The sequence below is a fragment of the Leishmania braziliensis genome, chromosome 7, assembly GCF_000002845.2.
Source record: "Leishmania braziliensis MHOM/BR/75/M2904 complete genome, chromosome 7".
NCBI lineage: Eukaryota > Euglenozoa > Kinetoplastea > Trypanosomatida > Trypanosomatidae > Leishmania > Leishmania braziliensis.
The window spans coordinates 336,725-362,605 of record NC_009299.2 but is presented as its reverse complement, the minus strand read 5'-3'; the positions used below and the strand labels follow the sequence as shown (position 1 = coordinate 362,605).

General features: G+C 62.4%; 4 protein-coding genes across 4 annotated transcripts; all 4 read right to left on the bottom strand.

The window, feature by feature from the left end:
* Positions 1-1,032: 1,032 nt before the first annotated feature.
* Positions 1,033-12,768, bottom strand: LBRM_07_0820 (conserved hypothetical protein; the record flags this gene model as incomplete). Its single annotated transcript, XM_001562528.1, has 1 exon — positions 1,033-12,768. One exon carries the CDS (start codon positions 12,766-12,768, stop codon positions 1,033-1,035), a length of 11,736 nt encoding a protein of 3,911 aa, XP_001562578.1.
* A 1,792-nt stretch (positions 12,769-14,560) lies between these two features.
* LBRM_07_0810 (malonyl-coa decarboxylase-like protein) lies at positions 14,561-16,546 on the bottom strand (the record flags this gene model as incomplete). Its single annotated transcript, XM_001562527.2, has 1 exon — positions 14,561-16,546. One exon carries the CDS (start codon positions 16,544-16,546, stop codon positions 14,561-14,563), a length of 1,986 nt encoding a protein of 661 aa, XP_001562577.2.
* A 1,396-nt stretch (positions 16,547-17,942) lies between these two features.
* On the bottom strand, positions 17,943-21,728 carry LBRM_07_0800 (conserved hypothetical protein; the record flags this gene model as incomplete). The annotated part of the gene is made up of 1 exon (XM_001562526.2): positions 17,943-21,728. One exon carries the CDS (start codon positions 21,726-21,728, stop codon positions 17,943-17,945), a length of 3,786 nt encoding a protein of 1,261 aa, XP_001562576.1.
* Positions 21,729-22,774: 1,046 nt separating this feature from the next.
* LBRM_07_0790 (hypothetical protein) lies at positions 22,775-24,517 on the bottom strand (the record flags this gene model as incomplete). The annotated part of the gene is made up of 1 exon (XM_001562525.1): positions 22,775-24,517. The coding sequence occupies one exon, from the start codon at positions 24,515-24,517 to the stop codon at positions 22,775-22,777; it is 1,743 nt and encodes a 580-aa protein (XP_001562575.1).
* Between the last annotated feature and the right edge of the window lie 1,364 nt (positions 24,518-25,881).

Genomic DNA, 25,881 nt, shown 5'->3' with positions numbered 1-25,881 from the left:
AAGAGAAAGAGAAGATCAGAAGAGACGAATGCGACGAGAGCGGGAGAGGGCCGAGCAAGTGAAGAGGGAAGGGGAGGGCAGGGGAGCAACGCCGGTGTGGGGAGCTTTTTCGACGCGCCTTCTACTACGCGTGGTGGTCGATGGTGGTGGTGGTGGTGGTGGTCGATGGAAAATGCGGATGCGATCACTCTTTTTCCGCTTATGTGGCCGTTGAGCGGTGCTGTCGGCAAGTCACTGCGTAACCCTCACACAGCTGCGCATGGAGAGTGTGACTGTTCGATCTTGGTCCGTGTAAGAAGAAGATGCAGCAAGACAGAGAGAGAGGGAGGAGGGGTTGAGGGGAAGCCACACCATACAGAGTGAAGGAGAAGGCAGCAGCGAGGGCTGAGCTTGGTTGGTACTGTACTGCACCCTTCTCACCCTCCATAGAACGAAAAAGAACTGAACGATGAACCCTCTCCGATCATCATGGGCCCATGAAGCTACTGCTCAAAGCTGGGACGCGAAGTCTCCGCCCTCCCATGCGAGAGAGCGCCACTGCTGACAGCCTCTCACTTAAAGGCCGTGGGCGATCACCGCCTCACTACGGTGCCTATGTGCCACGCACCGCGCCTTCTTCTCGAGGGCGTTGTCTTGCCCTTCCCGTTGCGAATTTGGTTTTCTTCTTGCCCGCCCGCCAGCCCTTCGTGAAAGCCTGCATTGGGCATACAAGCGACACACACCAAGAAGGCACGCACGTAGAGGCCACCTGTACGTCTACTATACATTGAGATGAGGATAGCTGTGTTGCGCCTCGCCCTCACCGGTTGCTCACCGGCGCATGAAGGGGGGGGAGGGGAGAGGCGCATGTTGGCTGTGCTGCGAAAAAAAAAAAAACGCAAAGCGCGGAGTCATATAAAAAGAGAGGGAGAGTGCGGGGGTGATGCACGGATAACAACGAAGCACGAGGAGAAGAGAACACTGGGAGCGTGCTGCAGACGCGCATCTGTGCGTGGGTGTCTGCCGTAGCGTGGTTAGCAGTAATCGAGTCAGCTACTTAGTGGTGCCGGCGTTGCCGAGGAGCGAGTAGTAGGTGAGGGGTTGCAGGGCCGTCGCCCTGCTGCGTCGACTCCCTCCTCCCCCGACTCCTCTGCACCTGACACCAAAGCCGGCAGACGTAGCGCGCGACGATGCCGTCATTGCAGCGGCAGCAGCAGGGGGGCGCGTCGCGGTGATTGCGGTATAGTCGCTTGCGATGCCCTTCCTGCCGACTACAGTCGTAGTAGCTGATCGTTGCCGATGGGGAGCGCCACCGCCGCTGCCGGTGCGTGCCAACTTCGCCCGGTGCAAGGTGGACGGGGGTAGCAGGCGCTGTCTTGCCGGCAGCGTCGGGTAGACAGAGTGGCTACTCAAGGTGGCAGTGTGTAGGGTGCTTGCCATGGCTAGCGACGACGCGCTCGACACGGAACGCGATACGAGCGACGCCGCCTCAGGAATGGCAGAGGCGGCCGGGTACCCACGATGGAGTGTCAGCGCAGGCGCGCCGTGCACGCCAAGTGAGCTCAGCCGATCCCCTTCACTGTAGCCAACGGACATGCACTCCAGTGACGGCAAGGGCGAGAGTACAGTTGAGCACAAGTCTCTTCGTGGCAGAGTGATATCGACATCATACGGCAGCGACAGATCCACGACGGATGGCAGCTGAGGTGACAGGGAACACTGTCGTGCTGTCATCCCAGCGCTACCCGTCAGCGCCGTGTCTTCGCTCGTACCAAGAGCCCCCCGCTCTGGAACGTGGGATGAACAGACAGCGGCACCGGCAACAGCAGTGCCAGCGTCAGCTGCGTAGCCGGGCACCTCAGTAAGGAATACCGCCGTCTTGTTTCCCTTGAAACCCTCGAGAAGTACGGCGGAAGCGGGGGAGGGCGGCAACGACTCGTCGCCACAGAGCATCGGTGCTGAAATGGCCGACATGGTCGGGCTGCTTTGCGGCCCGTAGATCCCTGTTGGCCCAGAGAGGAGAGAGGACTTAACAGGCCTTGCCGGGGACGGTGCGGACTGAGGCCATGTGAGCAGCGGCTCCGTAAAGGCTTGCCGCGCCTGCTGGCGGAGGACGTCCTGCACCCACGCTAACCCGCCACCACGCCTGGAGGCCATCGATGGCCAGACCGAATAAGCGCCGCCGGCTCTGTCACTTGAACTTAGATGAGGCGGCGCTGTCTCCACCCTCGTAGAGGCGGGCCGAGAGCGCAGCTGCACTTTCCGTAAGAGAGCTGCCGCAACAGCGCGATGCGACAGTGCCGCTATGCGCGTCTCAAGACCGCGCCTCACATGGCGGTCAACTGCGGCGGACACGGCCGCAGCGCTGCTGAACGGTAACTTGGCAAGAGGGCTCCTGCCTGCACCGTGACGGCCACACTCGCCATACCAGAGCGCGGATGTGGACGACACTGTAGCTGCTGCTGCAGAGGTCTGCAGTCGCAGCCACGCCCGCCCCAGCTCCTCGACCTCCCACTGCGACTCTGCTTGTACCTCCGCCGCCTGCAGAGCATGACACACTTCGTAGTACTCCCCATCTGCCGGTGCAGCGCCGTCAGCTATGGCAGCAGGTGTAGGTGGTAGTAGCTGGGCACCAGCGGCAGCGCCGTGTGTAGCCTCGGTGGCGATGGAGCTCACGGGAGCCGCCGCCACGGCGCCGTTCGACAAGTAGGGCGCACCTTCCATTGCCCGATGCAGCAGCAGGCGCAGCACCCCTGGGAAAGCGGCCGCCCCTGACATCCCAGACGGCCTGCCGCTTTGCGACTGATCGGCGCCATCGCGCCAGGCCTTCACCAGAGAAGAGAGGCGGTAGTCGTAAACGCTTTCCAGCGGCCTACGGTGCAGGGGACTACTGCTGCCGCGCCGAAGGGCCACCAACCCGCTGACGCCGCGAGGGCTACCGCTCAGCGAGACATGGAAAGCGGGAGAGGTAACAGCAGGCGATATTGTCGACGCAGCCTGCGTCACAGCAGCGGTAAGCGCGTCTGGTAGGGTTTGCGAAACGCCGGCTGGTTCCCCGGCGGCGCTCTCCTCGACCTCCTCGATGAGCTCCCGCCGCAGCCGGCGCATCGCCACCGCCACCGCCACGTCGTAGCAGCGGGGGTTGAACGCCTCCAGTGATGCGAGGCTGCGCGTCTGGAAGGGGAGAAAGAAGAGATCCTCCAGGCTTAACTGCCGGGCTCGCAGCTCCGCCGGTGATGAGATACCGAGCAACATGCACAGAAGAGGACGCATAGAGAGCAGCTCCGCCTCCATCGAGCCACACATGAAGGGCTGGCTTGACGTGCCGCTCCTCTTGGCTTCCTGCACTGTTGCCGCGGCCTCCGCGCGGCCGGTGTGTCGCTGTGCATGCGGTGCAGTCAGGTTGTGCAGGCGGAAAGTACTCCTACCCGGCGTCGATAGCACGGGATGTGGTTCGGTATCCTGGCCCCTCTTAGCCAGCATATTCATGCGCCTCTCCTCTTCCCCTTCCTTCTCTGTCATCTCCAGCTGCAGCTGAGCCAGGTGATGCTCCAGCAGCATCGCGCGGATGCGGTGCTTCACACGGGCCGCCCCCTCCTCCTCTGTGTGCCGAGCATTGTGCAAATTTCCCTCGAAGGCGAGTCGCTGTCGCTCCTGCAGTATGCGCTCATGGAGGTGGTGGAGCTGGGCCTTGACAGACGCGGCGAGGCGGTCCAGCGTCGCTGCCAGCGATGATCGCGGGCACAGACTCTCCAGCCGCGCACACGCGTACGGCGTCCACAGCGTCACACTGCCGTCAGCGTGACCGATGCAGAGGTAGCCGTTACGTCGGCACTGCAGTGTCATGATGGAGCGCTGCTGAAGCGCCTGCCGCTCAACCTCAGTCAGCACCTGGCTCGGATGGGTCAGAATATCGGCGAGGTAGTCGGGCAAAGCACCCTCCACATAAGCATCCCACTCCGGGATCGATAGCGCACTACCAACCGCGTTTCCCAAAGCAGCAGCGGCAGCCACCCGCCCTCGTCGATCCTGCCGCTCTCGTCGGGCTCGCTCGAGCATCGCAGGCGGCGTCAAGAAGCACAGCGGGGTGCGACTGGTGGTGCACATGACATGCCTTGTGAAGAGACACTCGATCCAGGCATCGGTGATGGGATGCGGCGGCGGCGTGCCGGGTGTGGTGAGCGCAGACCCTGCGACAGCGCTGACGTGGGCGGCCGACATTGTCGCGGGGGCCTCTTCGCCGAAAAGAAGCTCCTCCTGCACCTCCTGCACGAGAGCCTCCGCCAACTCTTGCGCCGTGGCGGCGCCTCCTTCGACAGCCTCAGCAGCACCGGTCCCCTGGTCGGGGTCAGCGCCTCTTTCGTCCCTAGCAGAGACGTCACGGCCGTCGGCGGGCGTCGACATCGACGGCACTGCCGTACATCCGCTGCTGCTGAGGCTGATTTTGCTGGAGGTACGGCTCACTCCGCCCTGAGCGGCACTGAGGTCACTGGAGAAAGGGCTTTGTCGCGGCCTCTGCCGTCGTGCCTCTGGCACCGCCTCTGCGTTGCTCACGTGATGCTGCAGGTGGCAACGCTGCTCAGTCAACACTGCGGCCACCCATCCACGCAGCAGCTGAACTCCCTCTGCATCCAGCTCCAGCTCACCCGAGTCGGCAGGGCTTGCGTTAGCAGCGCCAGAGTACTCGCCCACGTCACTCCGAGTTGCGTCGCCTCCGCACTTGCGGGTCACGTACTCCTGCACCGTCCGCCCCGCCGGCGTGCACCACCATGGCTGTGTCTCGTCTGGTGTAGCAGAGGTGCCTGAGGATGTCCCTGGCGACGTGGTGGCACAGACAGAGACAACTGTCATCATGCGCGTTACCGCATCGTGCAACACCGCCGCGGCGATAAGCGCCTCGCCGGAGGTGTAGATCGGGATGGCTTGCGACGGTGCCGCCGCGCAAGTGTAGTTGCTACCGCCACTGCGCCGCTTGTCAGTGACGTCACGCCATGAAGTTTGAAAGAGATCGCGGCGGCTCTTGTACACGCCAACGAGGCCGCCGAGGTCCTTCGGTGATTGGTTCGGTGTTGTCGCGGCCGACGAGGGGTTGCCATTCAACCCGACGTATCGCCTCTGCGGACTGCAAAGACGATCTTCTTTCACCTGCGCTGCCACCGCCGCGGGAACGTCGAAGATGACGCGCAGGTAGTTCTGCAGAAAGCTGCTGCTTATGGTGTTACACAGCGACCCACCAGAACGCGCTGTCATGAAGGAGCGCTGCAGCTCTGCTGCGTAGGTCAAGGCAGCCACGCCGTCGACGCCGCGGAGAAACACCGGGGTCAGCTGAAACGCCATAAGAAAGCGCCGAACAAGGTACGACAAGACGTACCCCTGGGACGTTCCAACGTACACGGTAGCGTAGAGAGCGTCGAAAGCGAGCGCCGTCACGTAGCCCAGCGCGCGCTGCGAAGCGCACGTCTCGTCAACAGAAAAGGTCCACACCAGCGTTGAGCTCGCTGCAGTGGAGTTGTGCCCCCGCTCAACGTCTCTCTCAACATGGCCACTAGGCGGCGGCAGCCGCGGCGACGATGCTGCTGCACCGTAGCCGGTGGTATTGCGCACATCCATCAGCGGCCGTCTCGCCGTCGCGCTGCGGCTCGCCTCGCCTTTGGACCGCTCGCGAAGCCCTGCAGCGCACGCCATCCCATCCTCCTCGAGTTTCTCGGCAAACTCACCAAGCAGTGCCAACAAGCTCGAGCCCTTCATGAGATGGAAAGAGAGCTGATGCTGGCGATCCGCCAGCACGAGACAAGGGTAGGCGCCAAGGAACGTTGCCGCCGTTACCTCGTCTGCTGTCGTGAAGCTGTGCACGACAACACCGGCCCGAGCGCGCTCGCGTCCGCTGCCGCTCTGCTGCTCTGCGCAGCCGCCGCAACCCTCGCCGTTCACGTCGCCAGCATTGTCCAACGCCACGCGCATCCGCACAACACCGCCCTTCTCGCTGCGCGACTGTATGTCCAACACGGTAACCAGACCACTAGCATGTACAAGACAGACGAGGCCGAGTGGCGGGCTAGCAGTGGCGAGCAGCACCACGTCGGGTTCGATCTGGTGTGTGGACAAGGAGGCCATCATGGCGCGCACCGCGTTCGACGGCGGTGCTGCAGGCATCACCTCGGCCGCGTCCGCATTGGTGAGTCGCCCCGTTGCACCGCCGCCAGCTCCTTCGCTACTCGTGACCTTCGACAAAGAGTTGGAGTTGCCACCAACCGCCACACTGCTACACTGACCCCTACTCACCCCCGCGTCACTGAGGTCTACGCAGCTAAGGGCCCTGGTGATGAGTAGCCTCTGCAGCGGAGCCGCCGAGAGGCTTGCAGCCAGAGCTGTCGATCCCCCTCGTGGCACACCCGTGCAGGCCGTGGTAGAGGGGCAGACGGTGTTTGTTTGGCGGCGATGCGACGCAAGTGCACGCTGCACCTGCATCAGTGCGCGGTTTATCAATGTGCGGGACACGATCACGCGCGTCGCCGTGTTGGAGTGACCAAGCAGGGTGAAGGAGCGCAGCAGACCGTCCGCGTAGGTGACAAACAACTCTTGGGAGGCATCGAGGTAGAGCAGGTGTAGCGGCTCCTGATGCACGTTGCGTCCCAGCCGATTGTCACCGTCTCCTAACATGGCTGAGGCTGGCGCTGGCCCGGCAGAACCACAGGTAACACCGATCGTCGATGCAAGAAGCTGCTCCAGAACCAACGCAACGGCCTTTGCGTAGGTGGTCAAGGTGAGCCGCGCCGTCGGTGACTGCGCGGGCGGGGCGACTGTAGTTGGTAAGTCACTGGCACTACCACCGCCACCGCCACGCGTCGCACTCACACCGGTGGGCATGGAACTCGTTGCCGTAGCAGCGTCCCCAATGTTCGCTCCGTGCAGCGACGACGGCAGTGGCGGCAGTGCATACGCAGCGGCGATGGAAGTGAAGAGGTGCTGGTACTGCATTGCTGCCTCAACCAAGTCCTCCATAGACGGCGGGGTGGTGATGAAGGTGTGCAGTAAGCGCCCCGAGTCGCTGCGATGCACACGGATGTCGCCGTGCAGCAGCGCATAGCCGATCCACTCACCACCTGGGCCGAGACACGCACACCGAATGTCGCTCAATAGCAAGTTCTGATGGCGCAGCGCGCTCGCTGCAAGACCATCTGCTTCATCCTCAGCACCGTCACCTCTGTCTGCGGCACCTCCACCAGCGCTGCTGCTGCTACTAAAGGCCATCGCATTGCCGTGAGGCTGCTTCACCACTGTCAGCATCTGAGATGGAGTCGTGGCGGCGGCCACCGCGGTTTCCTTGCACAGGCCCACCGCAGTCACAGCCATTCTCCACTTGGTAGGCCGGTGGTAGGAGCGGCGGTGGCTGCTCCACGGACGCGTCGACACAGCCCGCATGACATCGTCGACCGATGGCAACAGCAGGCGGTGCGGTTCGCCCGTCGTCGTGGCCGAGGAGGATGCAGCCTCCAGGATGGCGGAGTTGCGAGCGATGTATATCTGTGCGGGATACCGTGGCCGAGGACGCGCACCACTGCAGCGGCCACCTCGACCGCCCCTCCCTTCCAAGCGCCGCTGCTCTCTAGACTTGGCAGTCGACAATAACTTGCCTTGGGTGTTGCCGGTGGTCCGGTGGTCGACAAGATGGCGGTACTCGGCGCTATTCGCACGGATGCCGAGTTCCATGGCTCCGGTCGGTAGCGACCATACCCGGCAGTCTGCGCTGCTCAGGCTGATAAGCCGTCGCTGCACGCCGCCCACCCGCGAAACCATTGATGTGTCCACCAACAGCGCCCGCAGCGGCTCCGTGTGCGCCCGCGAAATTGACTGGCCACTCACGAAAAAACAGTAGGCGGCGTTGTGGCTGCCCATGACAAACAGCTGTCGACCGGCGTAGTTGTACGCGGCGCTGCGGCACGGCTGCAGGCGATACACCGCCGCCTCAACGGCAGCTTCAATGCTGTTCTTCGTCGTCCGCAGGAGCGCAGGGGAAGCAGTAAGAGCGCCATAGGCCGACGTGCCTGCGCCACTGACGCCACCGTGGTGCGCAGCGGTACTGCCTTGGGTGGACGCCCAACCGGCCAGCCGCCCCGCGTCGCCGGCACCGTTGCTGCTCTTGAGGATACTGAGCGGCGCCCATGCATAAAAAGAGGTGAGCGGCTGGGTCTGCCGCAGCGACCACACCTTCACGTAAGCGTTACTGTCCATGGTGATCAGCTGGTCGAGCTCCCTCACCACCATCATGGTAACGATGCTACCGAGATGCGGTGCTGCGGCATCGTACAACTCCAGCCGCGGCGGCGTCGCTGAAGACGCGGCAGATACCGTGGCAACCCCGCTCCCAGTCGTTATCGCCGCGCCTTCCGGCGCCACCCGTGGAGCTGAGAAGGCTGCGGAGGGCATCTGAATGGAGGAGGCGTTGCCGCGACCACCGTTCACCAGTGCTGGTGCCGTCGGCAGCACGGAGCTATGGTAAAGGTACACCTTGCTCGCCGCCGTCTGCACAGCGAGCAAGGAACGAAACGGAATGGGCAGGGCGCAGCGCACACCAGTGTCACATACATGCATGCGATGTAGCACCTCAATGCGCACCAATGGGCGATCCGTGTCGGTTATGGTGGTCCCAACACCTGCAGCGCCGCCGCGCGGCGTCCGCAGCGTCCTGGTAGTGGTGCTCGGCGCGGACGAGTAAGTCAATCTCATGGTGAAGACATCCCCGTCGAGCCCGCTGGAGACCACCAAGCCGTTGCTGGCCACGGCCACGATGGAAGACACAAGCGTGCCGGGCGTGTGGAGCTGTCGTGTATGAACGACGAAGGTGCCAATATCGCTGTAGAAGGTGCGGTGGGCGATGGCACGGTAGCCTGTCCACGCGCTCTCGGAGCTGCCAATGCGCTCCGATATGGCCGGCACGACGCTGGAAATGGCGCCCATTGTGCTCGCCACTCCTCCATTGCCGCCCACGCCATCCGCGCTGTTTCCGGCTGCGCTGCCACTGCCACCTCCAACAGTGCCGCCGCTGTGACTGCCGGCGAGCGTCGCGAGGCGCGGGATGCGGTTCAGCAAGGCGTACAGGTCCACAATGAGGATGGTGCCCTTACGGGTGCCCAGGAGAAGGTACTCCTGCCGCTGCACGAAGAAGCGGTCACGAGGCGCCTGTTTCTGCCGCGACGTCAGCCCACCGGCAAGGGGGGGAGTACGGCCACCACCCAGGGCGGCGCTGCCGCTGCGACACCCTCGGTTCATCCTCTCGCCGTTCCCGTCGCCATCCACGCCAGCTGATCGAGCGGCGGCGCTGCCAGATGAGGTGCCGGTGTGGCTCATGCTGGAGTGTCGCTCTCCACGGCCGCCGGCAGCCCACTCCATGCTTGACACAGTCTCCGTGCACCGCAGCACGCCTGCCTCCGGCAGCGCTTGGACGGCCCGGCTTGTGCCATACAACCGCAGCAGCATGTCGCTGCCGCGTGCCACGTACACGGGCCATGGCACACACGGCGAGACGTCCTCGACAGCCAAGACGCCTTCGAGGGAAACCAACTTCGCCGGCTGGTGCGCACGCACGCTTGTGAACTTGTCTTCCTTGTCATCACCATCACCCTCGCATGCTGCCGTGCCGCTCCCCGTCGTTGAAGAGGGGCTCAGCTGTTGCAGCACGTTCAGCGCCGTGGACTCCGGCAGCTGCCGGCCGTCCTCGTAGCGAATGTACACCTGCTGAGGCCGTTGATTAAAGCGCCACGGCCGCTGCTGCAGTGCTGCGTCGTAGCCGCCAGCATCAGCGGTCGAGGGCGCGTCTTGTCTGCCACTCGCCCCTTCGTCGCCACCGAGGCCGCGGATGAGTCGACCAAAGGCATCGTGCGGTTCCCCTTCGAGATCCTTGCGCAAAACCTCCATTGGTCGAACAAGAAAACGCTGGTTAATGCTACCCAGTCGCGCGCCATCGCACACAGCGTAGTCGGTCGGCCCCTCCAGCATGACGAGCGACACGCTGTGCCGTACCTCAAAGACGTTACCCGTGTACCCAAGTCGCGCAAGCGCTGGGGCGAGCGGCTCCACGACGTACCGGTCGAAGATCGAGGCGCTGGTTCGCGTCAGATGAACCGCACGCTCGCGCACCTTGCGCTGATGATTCTGCACGTCCGCCTCCTCGATGAGCGCGTTGGTGAAAGCCTCCCACGTGATGCAACCCTTCTGCTCCACATCGAAGACCGTAAAGAACCCCAACGCGACATCCTCGCAGTGAGAGAGGAGGCGATGAACCTCAGACAGAAGAGACGGGTGCTGGGCGAGCTGCTGGAGCCGCCACCGGTAGGCTTGCCGTGCCGCACGGGCGTATGGGTAACTCAGCAGGGATTCCCCGCCAGAGGCACCCTTGTCACTGGCTCGCTGATCCGTGTCCGGGGTACTCTTAAATTCCTCTTCAAGAAGCACCTCTTCCTCCTCGGGCGTCAGCGAGCCCCACGGAACAGGGTTCCACCGCCCTGCAATATCTTGCTGCTGGGGCGGGCACAGCAGCTCCCACAGGTGAAACATGTCTTTCGGTGACAGCGGCACCTCTATCGAGTGCGTGCGATCAGGGAAGCAGCGGTGCGCATCCGCCAGCTGCGCGGCATAGTCGGCATACACACGCTGTGCCTCTCGTCGCAAGGTCGGCGCCATACGCAGCGCGTATTCTGGCGAGCATTGAGCGGCATCTGAAAAGTAAAAGGGATCGATAAGGGCGCGGCTGAACAGGCCTGTCGGAAAGTACGCGGCATAGTGTGCAACGAACAAGTAGCGGCTGACAACATACACAAAGATGGGGAGGGTGAGCTGCAGTTGAGTAAGGTCGCCAGCGTGGCCGAGCAGCAGCGGTGGCGCCGAGAGCTCCATCAGCGAAGCGGAAGAAGTGTAGCCCACTGCCTCCGAAAAGCCCTTCGGCACCGGACCGTCTAGCTCCATCGCCTCTACAGTGGTGCGCGACGTTGCTTGGCGGTCCATCATGTCGCACTGCTCTACCGACACGGCCAGGCAAAGGTCGTCGTAGAGGTCCGCGTCCCAGACTGCCGTATAGAGCATTGGCACTGCCGCTGGCTTCACAGGCGACGGAGAGTGCAGTAACGAGGCGGAATATGCAGTGCTTGACGACCACGGTTGACCTGTTGGCGGCAGGATGAAGGCGTGACTGCCAGTAGCCCCTCCCACTTCGGTGGGGAGAGTACCCGCGGTGGCGGGGCGGGCTGTGGCGGGTGTGATAGGCGTGGCGGACACCGTGCCTGGCCGCCCCATGGCAATAGCCCGCCAATACGTGGGTTGCAAGGCTGCGCACAGAGACATCGCCGTCATCGTACTCTGCGAGTCAGGCGCGCCGTGCTGACCGGCACCACCGGCAGTGCCGCGGCCAGTAAAGCCTTGTGGCTGTGGATGCCGCTGCTCCCACGTCTCGTACCGACGTCGCTGGGTCCTCTGCAGGCGTGGCTGAACGTGCAGGACACTGTATCGTGCAACCCACTCGCGACGAGCGCGCTGCAGGTGCACCGTGGGCACGCCGATTGGAACTGTTTCGTTGCCGTAAAGAAACCCGTGCGCGGCGCGCAACGCCGCGCGGACGGCCGCGTCGTGCGTCTGCATGGAACTGGCAATGGGGGTGGAATCGAGTGCCGAGTCATCACCCTGCACCACGTCACTGGTCGCTTTCGCGCCTTTGCCAGCGACTGCGTCGTGGTCCGCATTAACGCCCCCAGCCGCAGCGGCATCCGGGTGGGCTTCCGCTGCCAAGCCCTCCATGGGTGGCCCCTCATGCCCGTGTGCCAACTCCGATCGCATCGAGGTGGCCACCAGTCGCTTGAACTCAGCCAGGTGATCCTTCACTGGAGTAGCGCGGGCGTGAGCGCAGAAAGACTGCTGTAGCGCCTCCATATCTGCGAGGGCAATGAGCAGAATGGACGGCAGTGTGGCATCGCTGGTCGGCAGAGTCACGGACGGAAGTACCGGGCCGTGCGCCGCCGCCGCCGTCGCCGTCGCCATCGTCGGCTCTGTCTGCCGTTGGACACCAGTGGTGAGTAAGCCGGCTCTGTTCGATGACTTCCTGGCGAGAACGCTGGCCGACGCTGCTGTCGCTGCACTCCCCAGAGTAGAGGAGCTGGCAAAAGTGACTTTCAACGGCGATGAGTCTAGGGATGGCACTCCCGAGTGTCCGTCTGATGCTGCTCCCGCTGTCACTACAGCCGCCGCGGACGACAACACCGTCCCGGCAGTGCTCTCTGTGCTTTTCGGGAGTAGATGGAAAAATGGAGTGTCCAGAACCTCATCAAGCAGTGCGGCGCTGGTGGACCAGTTGCGGAAGAGCGAGGCACCACCAGCCACGCCGTTGGCGGCACAGCTTCTGTCGCCCATCTTGAGCGTCTTCTCTGCTGGGCGCAGAAGCGGCGGCAGCGGCGGGTTGGCGGAGGCCAAAGAGTGAGATGTTGATGACAGCACCGACCTCGCCGATTGCGGCACTGCGACAACAGCGGCTGCTGCTGTCAAGGGCCGCCTGGCGAAGTCTTGCGATCGCCTTCGCTCTCCGGATGCGGAGGCAGCCGAGACGCCCCGCAGAGGCAACGGCAGCGCATCTGCAAAGGGCGGCTGCCGTGCTGCCTCTGCAGATGCGCCGAGGCTAGCTGGGGCTACATAGGGGTTATATACGAGATCTGAGGCCGCGTTGGGAGTAGTCGTGAGGAGCGTGGTGTCAGCCCCGTCACCCAACGGTGAAGAGAAGGAGGCAGAGGAAGATGTGGCAAAGGACATCAGTGATTCTTCTGCTTGCTTGCCTGCTCTACTCGAGTGCGTTGTGCGTTGTGCGTTGTGTGTGTGTGTGCGTGCGCACGTGGCTGTTGACACCAGTCCGTCTTGCGCCGCAGTATTGTCTGCCGAGGCAAACGACACGAACAAACAAACAAAATATACGAGATGAGGCGCCACAGCGAGGGAAGAGCGTTACGGGATGGGTGAACGGAACACCTGCTCCGTCTCTGCCTGCCTGTCTGTCGAGGTAGATGCACCCTCCACCCCGTCTCCGCTGGCCATTACAGTGCCCGTGCTGCTCGGCTGCATATATATATATGTGTGTGTATATACATCAAAGGTGCAAAGCGTAAACGAGGCGGGCGAAGGAGTGCAGCGAGGGGGGCTGCGGCACGCAGTGGAGAACAAGCGAGAGAGGAGGAAGACAGTGAAACGTAAAGGCACAAGAGAGCCAATTGCCCTCGACGCAGTGTGAAACTGACGAGCGCGCGCAGAGTCACAGGAGAAGAAAATCAAAAGACGGGGAAGAGGGCCGCGAAGAAGCGGAAGGAAGCCAGAGACGGAAGGAGCGAGCAAACGCGCAACAAAGCTAAAGGGGGCGCAGCTGCCAGGTGTGCAGACGCGACTGTGCGAGTGGAGAAAAGCCCGCAGAGGCCAGCCTAGGGTATATACAAGAGTGCTTCACCTGCTCTGCGTATGTGAATGCAGGAGCGTAGGTAGGGAGATGATGGTGTTGGTCCTCCTCGTGACTGTGTCGACGCGGGGACGGGTTGAAGGTGAGGAAACGAGAGGAAAGGCAGAGCGGCAGAGATAGAGAGAGAGGGGGGAGGGAGGGTAGGGGTAGAAGCAGTGCAGGAAAACGGCAAAGAGGAGGCAGAGGAATCAATGAAAGACACACACCCTTCGGAAACGCACATGATGACGGGGTATCTGTGCCACGTAGCTCGCGTACCAACGCACACACGTCTGTGAAATCCATGAAACCGAGCACACACATGCGCTGGGGGAACGGATGTGGACACTTCATCCAGTCGCGTGTTCATCTTCAGTGTACGGGTGTGCATTTGTGCGCTGCGCATTTCTGCGCTTTCCGCCCTCTTATCGACTTTGCCCGCTTTGGTTGTCGATGGTGGTGTCCACTGCGCTTTCATTTGCTGATCGCAATGAGGAGGAGCAACGCCCACAGAGATGGAGACTGCACTGACAGAGAGAGAGAGAGAAGCGCAACGCAACGCGAACGAGGATAGGGTATGTATGCCCCTGTTGCTTGCGTGTGGGTGGTGGGTGGTGCGAGGGGGGGAGGAGGACGAGATCGCAGTGGACGGGGAGGCGGTAAAGCAAACACGAGATCTGAGTAGAAAAACAAAACACCACACACGCGGAGGAGGAGGAAGAGGAGGGGACCAAAAAGAGGGAGGCGGTGGGGGGCCGCCGGTGAAGTGGCTGCGGAAAGAGAGAGAGAGCGATGTGCGTGTGCGTGTGCGTGTGCGTGCGTGGGTGTAGACTTTCGCAGTAGCACTCCGCATCCGGCGTGGTCTTGTGTCGTTCTCTCCTCTCCCCTTGCCCTCCGACGTATCCCTCCCCCCAGGGTAGGCACGTATGTGTGCACACGTGCTGGAGTGCGTGGAGGGGGGGGCTCCCGCATCAAGTGCTTGTGAGGGTGGTAGTGGTGATGGTGACGACGACACATTATTCGTGTGCTGCGGTATATTCATGTTTGAGCCGAGTGGCGTTGTGGCGGTGCGAAGAGGGGGCAGAAGGAGCCGGGAAGCCTTGACAGCACTACAGCACTACCTCAGTTCCCCAGCAGCGCCTTGATTGGCTCGCCAAGAGACACGGTGCGACTCACCTCGTACTGCGCGGCGTTGGCTAACACCCTTGGCAGGTCGTACCAGTAGTTCACCATGACGCAGGCACTCTCACGACTGGCTTGTGGGGTCGTGTTCGCGAGGAAGTTCAACCGATAAACGGTGGCGCCGTTCGACACGTGAAAGTTGCCGACTGGGTCGAGAATGCGGCCATCATGGCTACGCTTGGCGGTGCACAGGTACGTGGCGACGGAGCGCAACAGTGGGGTCTCGAGGGCCATTGTGAAGGTATGGTCCATCCACCATGGCTGCTGATGCCGCTGCGTTGGGGTGCTGCCCGAGCCAAACGGGGCACTTTCATCATGCGACAACGAGGAGGCGGCACATGCGCTCTGAAGGAGACATACGAGATACTGCAGTACCGCTGTGTTAACGGCTGCGGGGTTGCCGCGACTGCTTTCGGTCGCCCTCATCATCGCACGCCCCTCCGTGGGTAGCACATCAGGGTGCCGCAGGACGTAGCTGAGAACGGCCTCGCGAAGCGGCTCCCAGCAGCGCGTCTCTTCCTCCGCTGGGGAAAGCTGCCTGCCAAAGATGCCGCTTGTCGTCGCTGTTGCTGTGGTCACTGTCGCATCGGTGGCCGCCAGCGCGGCCACCTCATCAGCCAGCCACTTGACATAGAGCGGGATGGGTGAGAGAGTGCAGAAGGTGTTGATTGGCGTCAAGCTGCGCGCCTGCCGCCTGGCGTTGATGTTGCCCTTCACTTCCTGCACGACGCGCTTGATGAGACGATTGCCCATGTCCATGCCGCGCAACGCACTCTGCGCAGAGTTGATACTGTAGAAGATGGCAGTGTTCACGTTGTCGTCATCCGCCGCACCGGCGCAGTCCACCGTGGAGGAGGATTGCGGCACATCGCGGAAGTAGAGAGCCGCCTGCGACATGTTCGCCGGGTCTGACAGCGGCGTAGGGCGACCTAAGATCTGGTCCACAGAGCTGGTAATGCCGTGCGTCAGCGCTACCTGCACGGCGATAAGCGGCTCATCGACGACGGCGGGGTGTAGAAAGGCAAACAAGTGGCGGTGGTGAGCCGGCTGAAGGCGATGGCGCATGTCTTCGAGTCCGCGGACGAAGGGGTGGACAGACTCGGCACGCATGATCTGGTCCAGCATCGACGGCGGCGTCGAGGGCCACGTCAGCTCCTCCATCACCAAGTACTCCTTGGAGAAGAAGTCGTGGAAAAGAAGCGACATGGCCCTACCGATGAGACCCACCTCGACAAGACGACGATGCCACTTGGAGAGCTCGCCGGCGCAGCGGTCCCTCTCCGTGGAGCTCGCTGCAGCTGCTGCTGACGGTGACGCCACAGACTCGTCAGTGACAGGCGCCAACGAGGACAACGAGCGTGGCGGCGGCGGCGTGAGATTCTTGATGTGTCGCTTGCACAAGCTCTCGAAGAAGTGGGTCAGCTTTCGAAAGTGCATGAGCCGTCGCAGGCCATCTGGCATGGCGGCTGTGTGCCACAACCACGTGTAATACAGAGGAGAGCCGGCATTGCGGGCCTCGAAGCAGCACTGCATGACCTCTCCCTTAGCCTTCATGAGCTCTGTGGGTTCACCTTCATCGCAAGCGGCCTGTGCAGTGCCAGAGGCAGTCGCTGCTGCCGCGCGCTGTGTTTCCTGTGCCTCTGCCTGCCTTAGCAGCGTCAGGTAGGTGTCCACCTTCGCCGCCAGCCGCGCGCTCGCCCTCACCACGGCGTCCAGGTCAAAGTTGAGCTCGTTGAGGGTCGAGATAAACAGAAAGAAGTTATCCTCCGTCGCGGATGTGATGTTGTCATTCGTGGCGCTGTCCTGAACGACGGGCGGCACGAGCACATCGAAGGCGGCCCACACGCTCTCCACAATGACGCCGGGAATGCGTCCTTGATCGCTGTGGATGGCGCGGCGCAGCTGGGTCAGTGCCACCTCGGCCATCACCTCCCCATTCCCGTCAGCCTGCGGGGGCGAGGTGAAGGTGGGCAACGACAATGATAGCAGTGCTGCGGTTTCTCTGTCGGAAGCGAGGTGAAGCTGTGGGGTGAGATGTGCAGAGACCACGCTGCCAGTGGACTTGCGCGTGAGGTCCCACAGCCGCCGACACCATCGCGCGACACGTTCCTCACTCACTGTGGCGCCTGACCGCGGCGGTGGCGGCGGAGGTAGCGGTGACAGTGATAGACGCGTAGGCGCACTGAAGTGACGCCGAACGTATGTCACGGTGCTGGCAGAGAGAGCAGAGAGGGCGGGGTCGTAGCTAGTAGAGGCTGCCGCGAAACCACTCGAGCCGCTAGCAGTCCGATAGAAGCAGCGCATCTACAATGCAGCCACAGCAGTCTCCGCGGGATAGCTACACGTCACTTTCGGACCCACAGAGCGAGAGGGTACACACGACTGAATGTTCTTCCCTCGCCTCCACCTCCAGCAGCGGTGCGTCTGTGTGTGTGTGTGTGTGTGTGTGTGTGTGTGTGTGTGTGTGTGCACGGGCGTGTGTGAATGATGAGAAAGTAGGAAAGAGCAGGTGGTGTGCTGCTGCTGTTGTGTTCAATCAAGGCGAATTAGTCTCATTGGAGAGGGGGAGCTTCTTCCTCTGAGTTGCGCTTTGTTGTGTACGAGTACACCATGAAGAGGGCAGTGTCGTTGAGCGCCGCAGCTGCTTCAGGATTCAAAGCCTACAAAGCACACATGTGCACAGAGAAGGGGAGAAACAGGAAGGGAGAGAGATGATGAGCAGAGGCCGGGAGACGCAAGAGCAGCTCATGCACAGCCGGTGCAGCCGGAGCAAGAGGGGCACAGAGATGAATGAGTGAGTGAAAGAGAGAGAGAGAGGGGGGGAGTGTGTGCGTGTGAAGGGTGCCGTACACGAGAACGCACCTTCTTGTGTACTCACCACGGGTGAGCTGGAGCTGTGATACTCACAGCACACACACACACACACACAGGAAAGAAATGACGAGGAGAGCAAGCGTGTCTCGTAGATGGTCACAATGCGCGCGCCCCGTCTCGTGGCAAACAGAGCGCTCACGGTCACAATGACCACACGTGGATGGCGCCTTAAAATATTCGCCGTTATCGACGCTGTGTTTACGCGTTATAAAGCAAACTCAACAACCTGCGCACGTGAGAGAAATTGAGGACATCGGTGAGGAAAGCGCCTGGGCAGCACCCGCCATGAGCGGCTTCGCTGCAGCAGCCGCGCACACCCACCATTTATGGAGAGGGAAAGAAAAGGGCGCCAGCGACTCGCCTGGGGTGGCCGTATCGGAGAGGAAGAGAGGGGATAAGCACATGATGGTCGTCCCCCACCTCCTGAGATCCTCAACACCGCTCGACTTCACAGCTGCCATACCTGCAGCGCCGCAAGTTGCCCACTCGACAAGCCCTGTCGCTGCTGCTGCCATGCCTGCGGATGCGCCTGCGCAAACACCGCCGCCCCCTGCTGCACCAGCTGCTGCTTCTCTGCGTCCTCCACGGTATCCGCGGTGAGCACATTCGCGACGGCAACAACCACGGATGGCAACCAGCTGGACACCGCCGCGGCTGAGGCAGCGTGGTCGGTTCCCAGCAGATAGCGCAGGGTTCGCACCGCGTTCGGGTTCTCTGCCTTGTCCATCTTCATGGGCAAGTGCGCCATAAGGGCAGGGATAACCTGATCGAGGGGCAGCAGCGACAGCGGAAGGCAACGGACGAAGGAGCAGGTGGCGCTGACGGCGTTGTCGACAGCCTCCGGTATCTCGTCCTCCTCGTTGCCAACTATGGACCAGAGCGCCTGGAAGCACTGCGATACAACAGCGCTTTGCTGCGCGAAGAAACCTGGACAGCCCTCCACAAGGACGCGGAGCAGATATGCGCTGTTCGCCCTCGCAGTGGATTCGTCTGAGCCTGCCATGACGCTAACGCTCAGCTGCACAGCTGCCTCGACGAACGGCGCCAACAGCTCCCCCGACGCCGGCGACGCGGCACCATCGCCATTGGCGTCGACGCCACCGTATGCCTGTAGCACGGCGGCGAGGGTACCTACAGCGGTCACAAGTCCTTCCGGGGGCCGCGTCTCCACGTCGGCATGCATGGCGAGTAGCGGGATCAGGTAGGGCATGTAGGGCTGCAGCAGCACGCCATACGCCCTGGCGACGCTTTCGAGCATCTCAGCGGCGGCGTCTAGGACAACTTCGTCGTGGTCCTCGGGCAGGTGGACGCCGTGCCTCACCATCTCTGGTGAAACAAGCGTGTACCACGGTGGCACCTCAGCCGCGGACGGCAGCTGAATGGACGGCGGAGCAGCCGCGACGCCGTTCTGCTGATGCTGTACCATGGCGGCCACAATCGCGGAAGCCTGAGCCTCCGCCGCCTCGTCAGCGCGTCGAAAGAGCGGGTCTCTTCCCCGAGCACAGGGCGCCTTGTCCGCACCGGCAGACCTCCCCGTCTGCTGCTGCTCCTGGTACTGCTCGTAGCTCATATTTTCCGCACCGTCCACCTCACTGCACTCGTCCTCGTCCTCAAGCTCGTCACCGCGGCGCTGGCACGGCATCGTCCCACGCAGCAGCTGCACCACATCCCGCAGCACCGCATCTGGGCCATCGATGGCGCACTGCGTGCCGAAGTAGTCCATCACGATAGTCACCGCCTCGCACGCGGCGCCGACGACCTCCCTCTCCGTGTCCTCCTCCTCTATAGTGCGAAGCAGCAGGTTCAGCAACTCATCAATGCGGTCGCGCACCGGCAGCGAAAGAATATCCTGCACGAGTCTGCCGCTACTACTAGCGGCAGCGGTGCGCCCCGCCACACTGGCGGCTCGGCTGAGCGTCTGCATTTCCTCTGCTGGAATGCCGGCAGATGCCTTGGCAAGCTTGGCCAATGCGATGAGGGCGTTAGAGCGAACGTTAGGGTAATAGTGCGAGTTGAGCCCCGTCAGCGCCTCCCAGCACGCTGCCGTCTGCGCTTCGCCGAGCTGGCCCATCATGACATCGGCAAACACGCCAATACAGTATACGGCGGACGACTTCTCCTCCACGTCGGCGGTGCGCACGCGTAGGTGAATCTCCTCCGCGTCGTCGCCTCCGTCCTCGTCGCTCTCGTCCTCACTGCCGTCATCGTCATCCTTCCACGCGGCGAAGGCAGCAAGCGCACCACTACTTCCGTCGCTGGCTAGCGGGTGCTTATTCGTATACACCGCCCGGTCCTCGGTGATCGTCTCCAAGGCGCAGTGAATGGAGTCGTTCAGGTACAGCGCAAAGTCCTCGCGAAACAGCTCGCACATGTTCGCCAGAAAGCCGAAACTCTGCTCCCGCAGCGGTGCGTGGCGCGTCTGCAGGTTCACCACCACCTCCTGCATGAAGAAGGGGAAGTACTGGGCAAAGGCAGCACGGCCCATCGCGGAGCCAATGACGCCGACGGTCTCGGTTACCTGCGCACGGAGCGCCATCGTCTCCGGCGAATTCAACCCAAAGGGCTGCCGCAAAACCTCTAGCAGCTCCGGACCTCGGCTTGCGAAAGCAGCGGAGTGCGCCATGCCCATCGACGAGAGCACGCCGCACAAACGGCACTGCGTCTCGAGCGAGCTCACCGGGATGGCCGCCATCACTGCCGGCAGCAGCGTCGGCACGTAGCGGTCGAGTTTCTCCTGGAGGTTCTCGCATAGGGTGTCCAGAGCCTGGGCTACGCGGCGACGCACGAGGTCGTTCGCGTCCGCCAGCAGAGGCACCACCATCGGCAGCAGCTCGTGGTGGTGCAGCAATATTTCGGGCTGCAGATGCACGCAAAAGTACGAAAGAGCAAAGGCGGCGGCCTCGCGGGGGACCGGATCCGCGTCGTGCAGGAAGCCGCGCGTCACCGTCAGCACGTACCTGACGCGGCGACGCAGATAGCTCGAGTGTCCTTCGGCTAGGCAGGCGAGTGCAATCATTGTAGCCTTGCGGGTGCGGGTGGCCACGCTTGCCGGAGCGTCCGTCACTCTCGAGATGTACGGCAGCAGCACCGCCGTGAAGGCCTTACTGGACACCGTCGTGGCAAGCGTGCTCAGCAGCTGGCCACCCACCATGCAGGCGGACGTGAGGTGCAGCATGTCCACGTCGTCGTCATCGCTGTCGTTCACGCCCTCGTCGTCCATGCTGCCGCTGCCCTGATCTGAGATGGAGATGGTGTTGTCCTCCGACATGAGCCCGAGGCACACCTGCACCAGCGGCTCGAGCAGGGTCAGTGTCCCCACAAACTTTGGCTTCAGCGTCGCCAGCTGCCCCAGTGCCGTTCCGCAGTTCTCGCGGATGCGCGGGTGGTGCTGCGGATTCCCCATGAGTCGAATCAGTGCCTGCGCCAAGTTCTGCAGCAGCGCACCGTACTTCCTCACAGGCAAGTCATCGAAGAGCCGCTCGAGTAGGTCGAGAATGCTGACGCACAGCGGCACCTTGGCCTCCGTCGCTGCGCCGCTCTCGAGCAGGCTAATGCAGGCGGGTACGAGCTGGTGCGCGAGAAAGGCATCGCGCATCTCGGGGTGCTCGTCCAGGGTCGGCACCAGCGCCATCGCCGCCTTCACCGCCGCAGCCTGCACCACCGTCTCGCTGTCCCCCAGACCGCGCATGACAGACTCGGTTGCCAACCCACTCAGCGCACTCTCCTCCGCGAACACCTCACTAAAGCTGTAGAGCAGCACCATCGCCAGCTCGCGCATCTCCACTCGCGCGTCATCCGCGGCAGCATGGATCGCGTGCTGCAGCTCCGGCCACCCGCCATCACCGCGACTGGCAGCGGCCTTCGCAAGTCGAGTGACAACGTGGGCAATGGCGAAGCGGACCGGACGTGCCGTCTCGTTGCCGAGCCGCAGCAACAGCAGTTGGCGCAGCTCATGCCGCTGCTGCTCCGTCGTCAGAACACGCCAAAGAGAAAAAATACGCTTTCGCAGGAGCACTGCCGCCATCTGACGAACACCGGCCGACGCCGTGGGCGGTGCGCCATCCGGGGTGCCGCAAAGAATCGTCACCAGCTGGCCCACATTTGGGGGTTGCCGAAGCGCATTCGTGAGCGCTGTCTCGCTGCAGCGGCGCTCGGCGTTGTCGGCAACGCGCAAAATGTTCTCGATGATGGTGCAGAGCTCGTCAGCCGTGTAGAGACGGTCACTGCTCTGCATCGCTTCACGCTTTCACCCTCGAAGAGCCAAAGAAACCAAGGAGACAAGGGGCCCACTTCACCCACACACACAGAGAGAGAGAGAGGCAATGATGCTCTGCACGTTTGCTGCCTCACCTAGGGTCCGCTTCAGCTATAGTGCACGAAAAGGCCGCTTTGCTTGACTGTGGTTGCTGTGAGAGTCACGCACGTGGGCCCTGTGCCTGGGGGCAGGGGGCCAGTTGTCGAAATGGCAAGCCGGGGAGGGGCTTCACTGATTGTTAGGGAAGCAGCGTTGCCGAGGAAGGGAGGAGGAGAGAGAGAGAAGCCGCAACAATGATGACTTGGAGGGGAGGGGGGGAAGAGGGAATAACGCTGCTGGGGAGCGACAACAGCCAAACCACTCCCTCCTCCGCCTATGTCTCCCGCTTCAGTGGGCAGCCAAGGAGAACCGTCTCGGCGTTGCCGTCAACGTTGCTGTCGAGATCAGCCAGCATGAGCAAGTGGCCTGCACACTCGCCCTCCCCTCTCTACACGCAATCAGTGACGAGGGGAGAGTGCAGACGGAGGGGCCGACGGGAGGCAAGTAGGAGGGAGGGGGGGGGGGGGGGGCGAAGGATTGTCTTTCGAAGAGAAGGCTCTAAACATCAAGCAGTGCGTGTGTGGGTATGTCTCCCTCGTGTGCGGAGTGCGGGGTGTTACTCACCTGTGCGTGCCATCGAACGCACAGGCGCAGAAACAATGCCACACCACGCCACCCCCGCTCGCTCAAAAGCGCCGTCACGAGAAGAGAGCCTCGCAGGAGACGCCTAGCCACCTCCAGGCGCACACACACACATCACGCGCGCGCGCACCTAGCAGACGCAGAAGTAACCATCAAGCTTGGTGTGAAGCTGCACAGTCACCTTCATAGAAACGCCCTACCAAACGTGCGCTGTGTCTGCTGGGTCGGTGGAGATGGCCTCTTAGAGAGAGAGAGAGAAAGCACGCGCTGCTGCGTGTGGACGCCATCCCTCAACAACGCGGCCACTCCTCGCTTCGTTTACCCAGCGCACTAGCACGCTTTGATCATCGTGCGTTGGTGTGCTGTCTCTGAAGCTGCAGTCGCCGCTGCTGCGCCTGATGCAGCGACGTCACCTCTAGCTGGAACCTCTGGCGCGACTCCGTATAGGGGTCTAAGGCTGACGATGGGGGAGGGGAAGGCAGAAGCGCAGACGGCGGAGAGGCGGCGGCAGTGGGGGTCGGTATCTCAGAGTGGGGGCTCGAAAAACAAAGGGAAGAGGCCTCCGGCGCTAGGGAAGCAGAGGGGTTGGCCAGGCGCGCGCCATTGCCCACATCGGCCAGCCTGACCGCGCCACCACTGGGCGCCTTGGTCTCACCGTGGCTTTCGAGGTCATTGCAGATTCGCACGTGCGAGGTAGATGATGGTGAAGGCTGCGACGGGATCCAAGAGCGCCGTAGCACCCTCACTGCCGGATCACCAAGGAGCAGCTCCTGCACCAGCCGCTTCCGCAAGCAGCGCAGCTCGGCATTCGTCGTGCGACTCGGTAGCGTAAGTGGTTGCCCGCGAGCATCCGTTAGTGCCAGGAGGATCTCCTGCAGGCTGTCAAATCTTCTCCGGGCGGCCCCTCCACTGCTGCCATGCCCTGAGCCAAGTAAGACGGCATCCAGCAGCTGCACGGCGCGTAGCAAACGCTGCTGGCGCCGTGAGGCAGCCACGGCCTGCCTCTGGACGGGTGGTGGTGATAGTGCCCGGGACGCCTTGGCTGAAAGCCGCACTTCGGCACGAGGTGCGTCAGTAGAGCGATCGGCTCGCGCGCTACAGCAGGAAGCAGCACCAGCGCCAATGAGAGAGGCTATGCGGGTGGTTGGTGCACTCAGGCGTGGTGTCCGATAGCTGCTCGAGTGATCGATGTCGTGGAGCTCGGTCGCCGGTGGAGATTGCGTTGCCGTGGGCGAGACAGTTGGCGATACCGAAACAGACATGTCAGGCGGTGACACTGCTCTGTCAGATGACGCTGCTGGTCGCCGCACCCCCGAGCCAGGTGGTGCTGCACCTTCAACAGCTGCACACTGTCCACGACACCAGAGGCGACTAGCTTCGCTGTGAAGCCCTGCGGGCGTGATGCGCCGGCTACCCGCACCTCCCACGCCCTCTACTGTCGGCATCTCCGCTTTTCCCCAGGCTCTCGAAATGAGGTCATGGAACGGATCAGAAATTGCCGCACGCCCCGTGGACGACAATGGCGGTGGGACGGAGGAGGGGCGCGCCAGCAGATCAGTTGTGTCCTGGACGACGCCGTGCTCACCGTCACACACAACTCGAACAAACGTGTGAGGCTCAGCGGTGCGGAGCGTTCCGCCAGAGCTCCGGTGAATGGGTGGCGCTGCTGTCTGGGCAGCGTCGCCATGGCGCGGGTGCGGAGGCGGCAAGCAAAGGCATGCGGATCCGCCGACAGCCTGTGGCGCTGTCGGTAGACTGGTATGGCAGCACGTGTTGCGTTCACAAGCGAGCCGATTCACATCATGACCACGCAACACTCCGAGCGGTGCCGAAGTAGATAATGCGCGCGCGATACTCTTCGGCAGCGACATTGGATCAGCTGCCTTGCCGCTAGCACGATCCTCTGCCGTTGTCAGCGCCGACTGCACCGTCGTCATCGGCGATGAGTTGAGTGGGTCACTTGGTTTGGCGGTGAGTGCGTACGGTAACGCACCGTGATTCCTGGTGTGCGGGTGCCATCCCAAGCGCAGCAGTGCTGCCTGGATGCGCCGAACTTGTTCGCGACACGCGTCAGGGGAAGACTCCATGGTGATGACAGCAGTGGATGGAGGCGCTCTAACAGTGGCGCTGCACCTTTGAATGTGTGTGTGTGGGTGTGTGTGTCTATGACCGAGTAGCGTCGCCAGCACTAACACCTCTACAACGCGAGGGAAGGAAAAAACGAAAAGAGGCGAGAATAATAAAGGCTCACAGCTGCAATTTAGAGTGCCCTGCCGCGGCCTAACGATGCAGCCGCTAAAACCGCACACCAACGCGCAACGACATGCGCCGACACACGCTGGCCGATAGTGAATGGCGAACCGGAGGGCCTGTTCGAGGACGGTTGCAAGGGAGAGAGAAGAAGCAAGTCGCACGAGAGACGGTGGCGAGAGGAGGAGGAAGATCGAGATAGGGAGCACGACAAGGTGGCGCAGGCGTCAATGGGTGTCTGCATGTGCATGACAAGCGCACCTCTTCACATGAACACCAATACGCGAAACAGAAAGAGGAAGGGAGGGGGGCCAGTCGTCCAGGTGCGCAACAAACGAAAGGAGGAAGTCGTGTGCGGGCGCGGCAACCATCGTTGGTAGATCCTTGGCAACATCACCACCAGCATGACCACCCGCGCACGTGCTCTACTCCGCACTTCATCCTCTTCTCCACCTACCTCTGGCGTGCAAAGAATGGCGAGCCAGCATACAGATGCCCACACGCACACACACACACACGCATGCACACCACTGCGTCCCCGTCTACGCTATAAAGGCGTCCCCTTGTGCGGTTCACTGCTATGCGTGTGTGCGTCCATCGAGCGCCACCGTGAACTCGGGAAGAACCGGAGTCCTCCAAAGAAAAGAAGGGGGGCTCCATGCGCAGGGGGAGGGGGAGGGGGGGAGGCTTTGACAAGCGAGCCTGGGAGAAACATTTTCAGAGACCGCGAGCTGCGGCAGCGGCCACCCCCCCCTCCCCCCTCCGCCTCGTCCTCTCCCTACCCCGACACCTTCTCACCCGCTCGCAAAGCCACACAGAAGCGCGTGCGTGACAGTCGGCAGGAAAGAAAGGGGTGGAGGAGGAGGAGGAGGAGGACATGCGAGGCGCAGATGGGAAAGGGGGGCGGCGAATAGCGGTCAAAAGGCCACCTGCACACACGCGGCACATGAATGTGCTAGCATACATCAAGCTTCTTTGGCACCTGTGGGCGGGTGTCGAGGGGTGGGTGGTCGGGAAGATCGCAGGCGTTGACGCCATGCAAGAGGAAACCAGTGCGGTGTAGCAGAGACGCGTGAGAGCAGAAAGAGACGCCCAAGTAGCAAGACGGCGAAGCACTGCTCCGTCCTGCTACAGAGTGGCAGCTACAGACATCCACACACGCATATATGTATACAACGGTATGCCAGCCGCTCCGCCACAC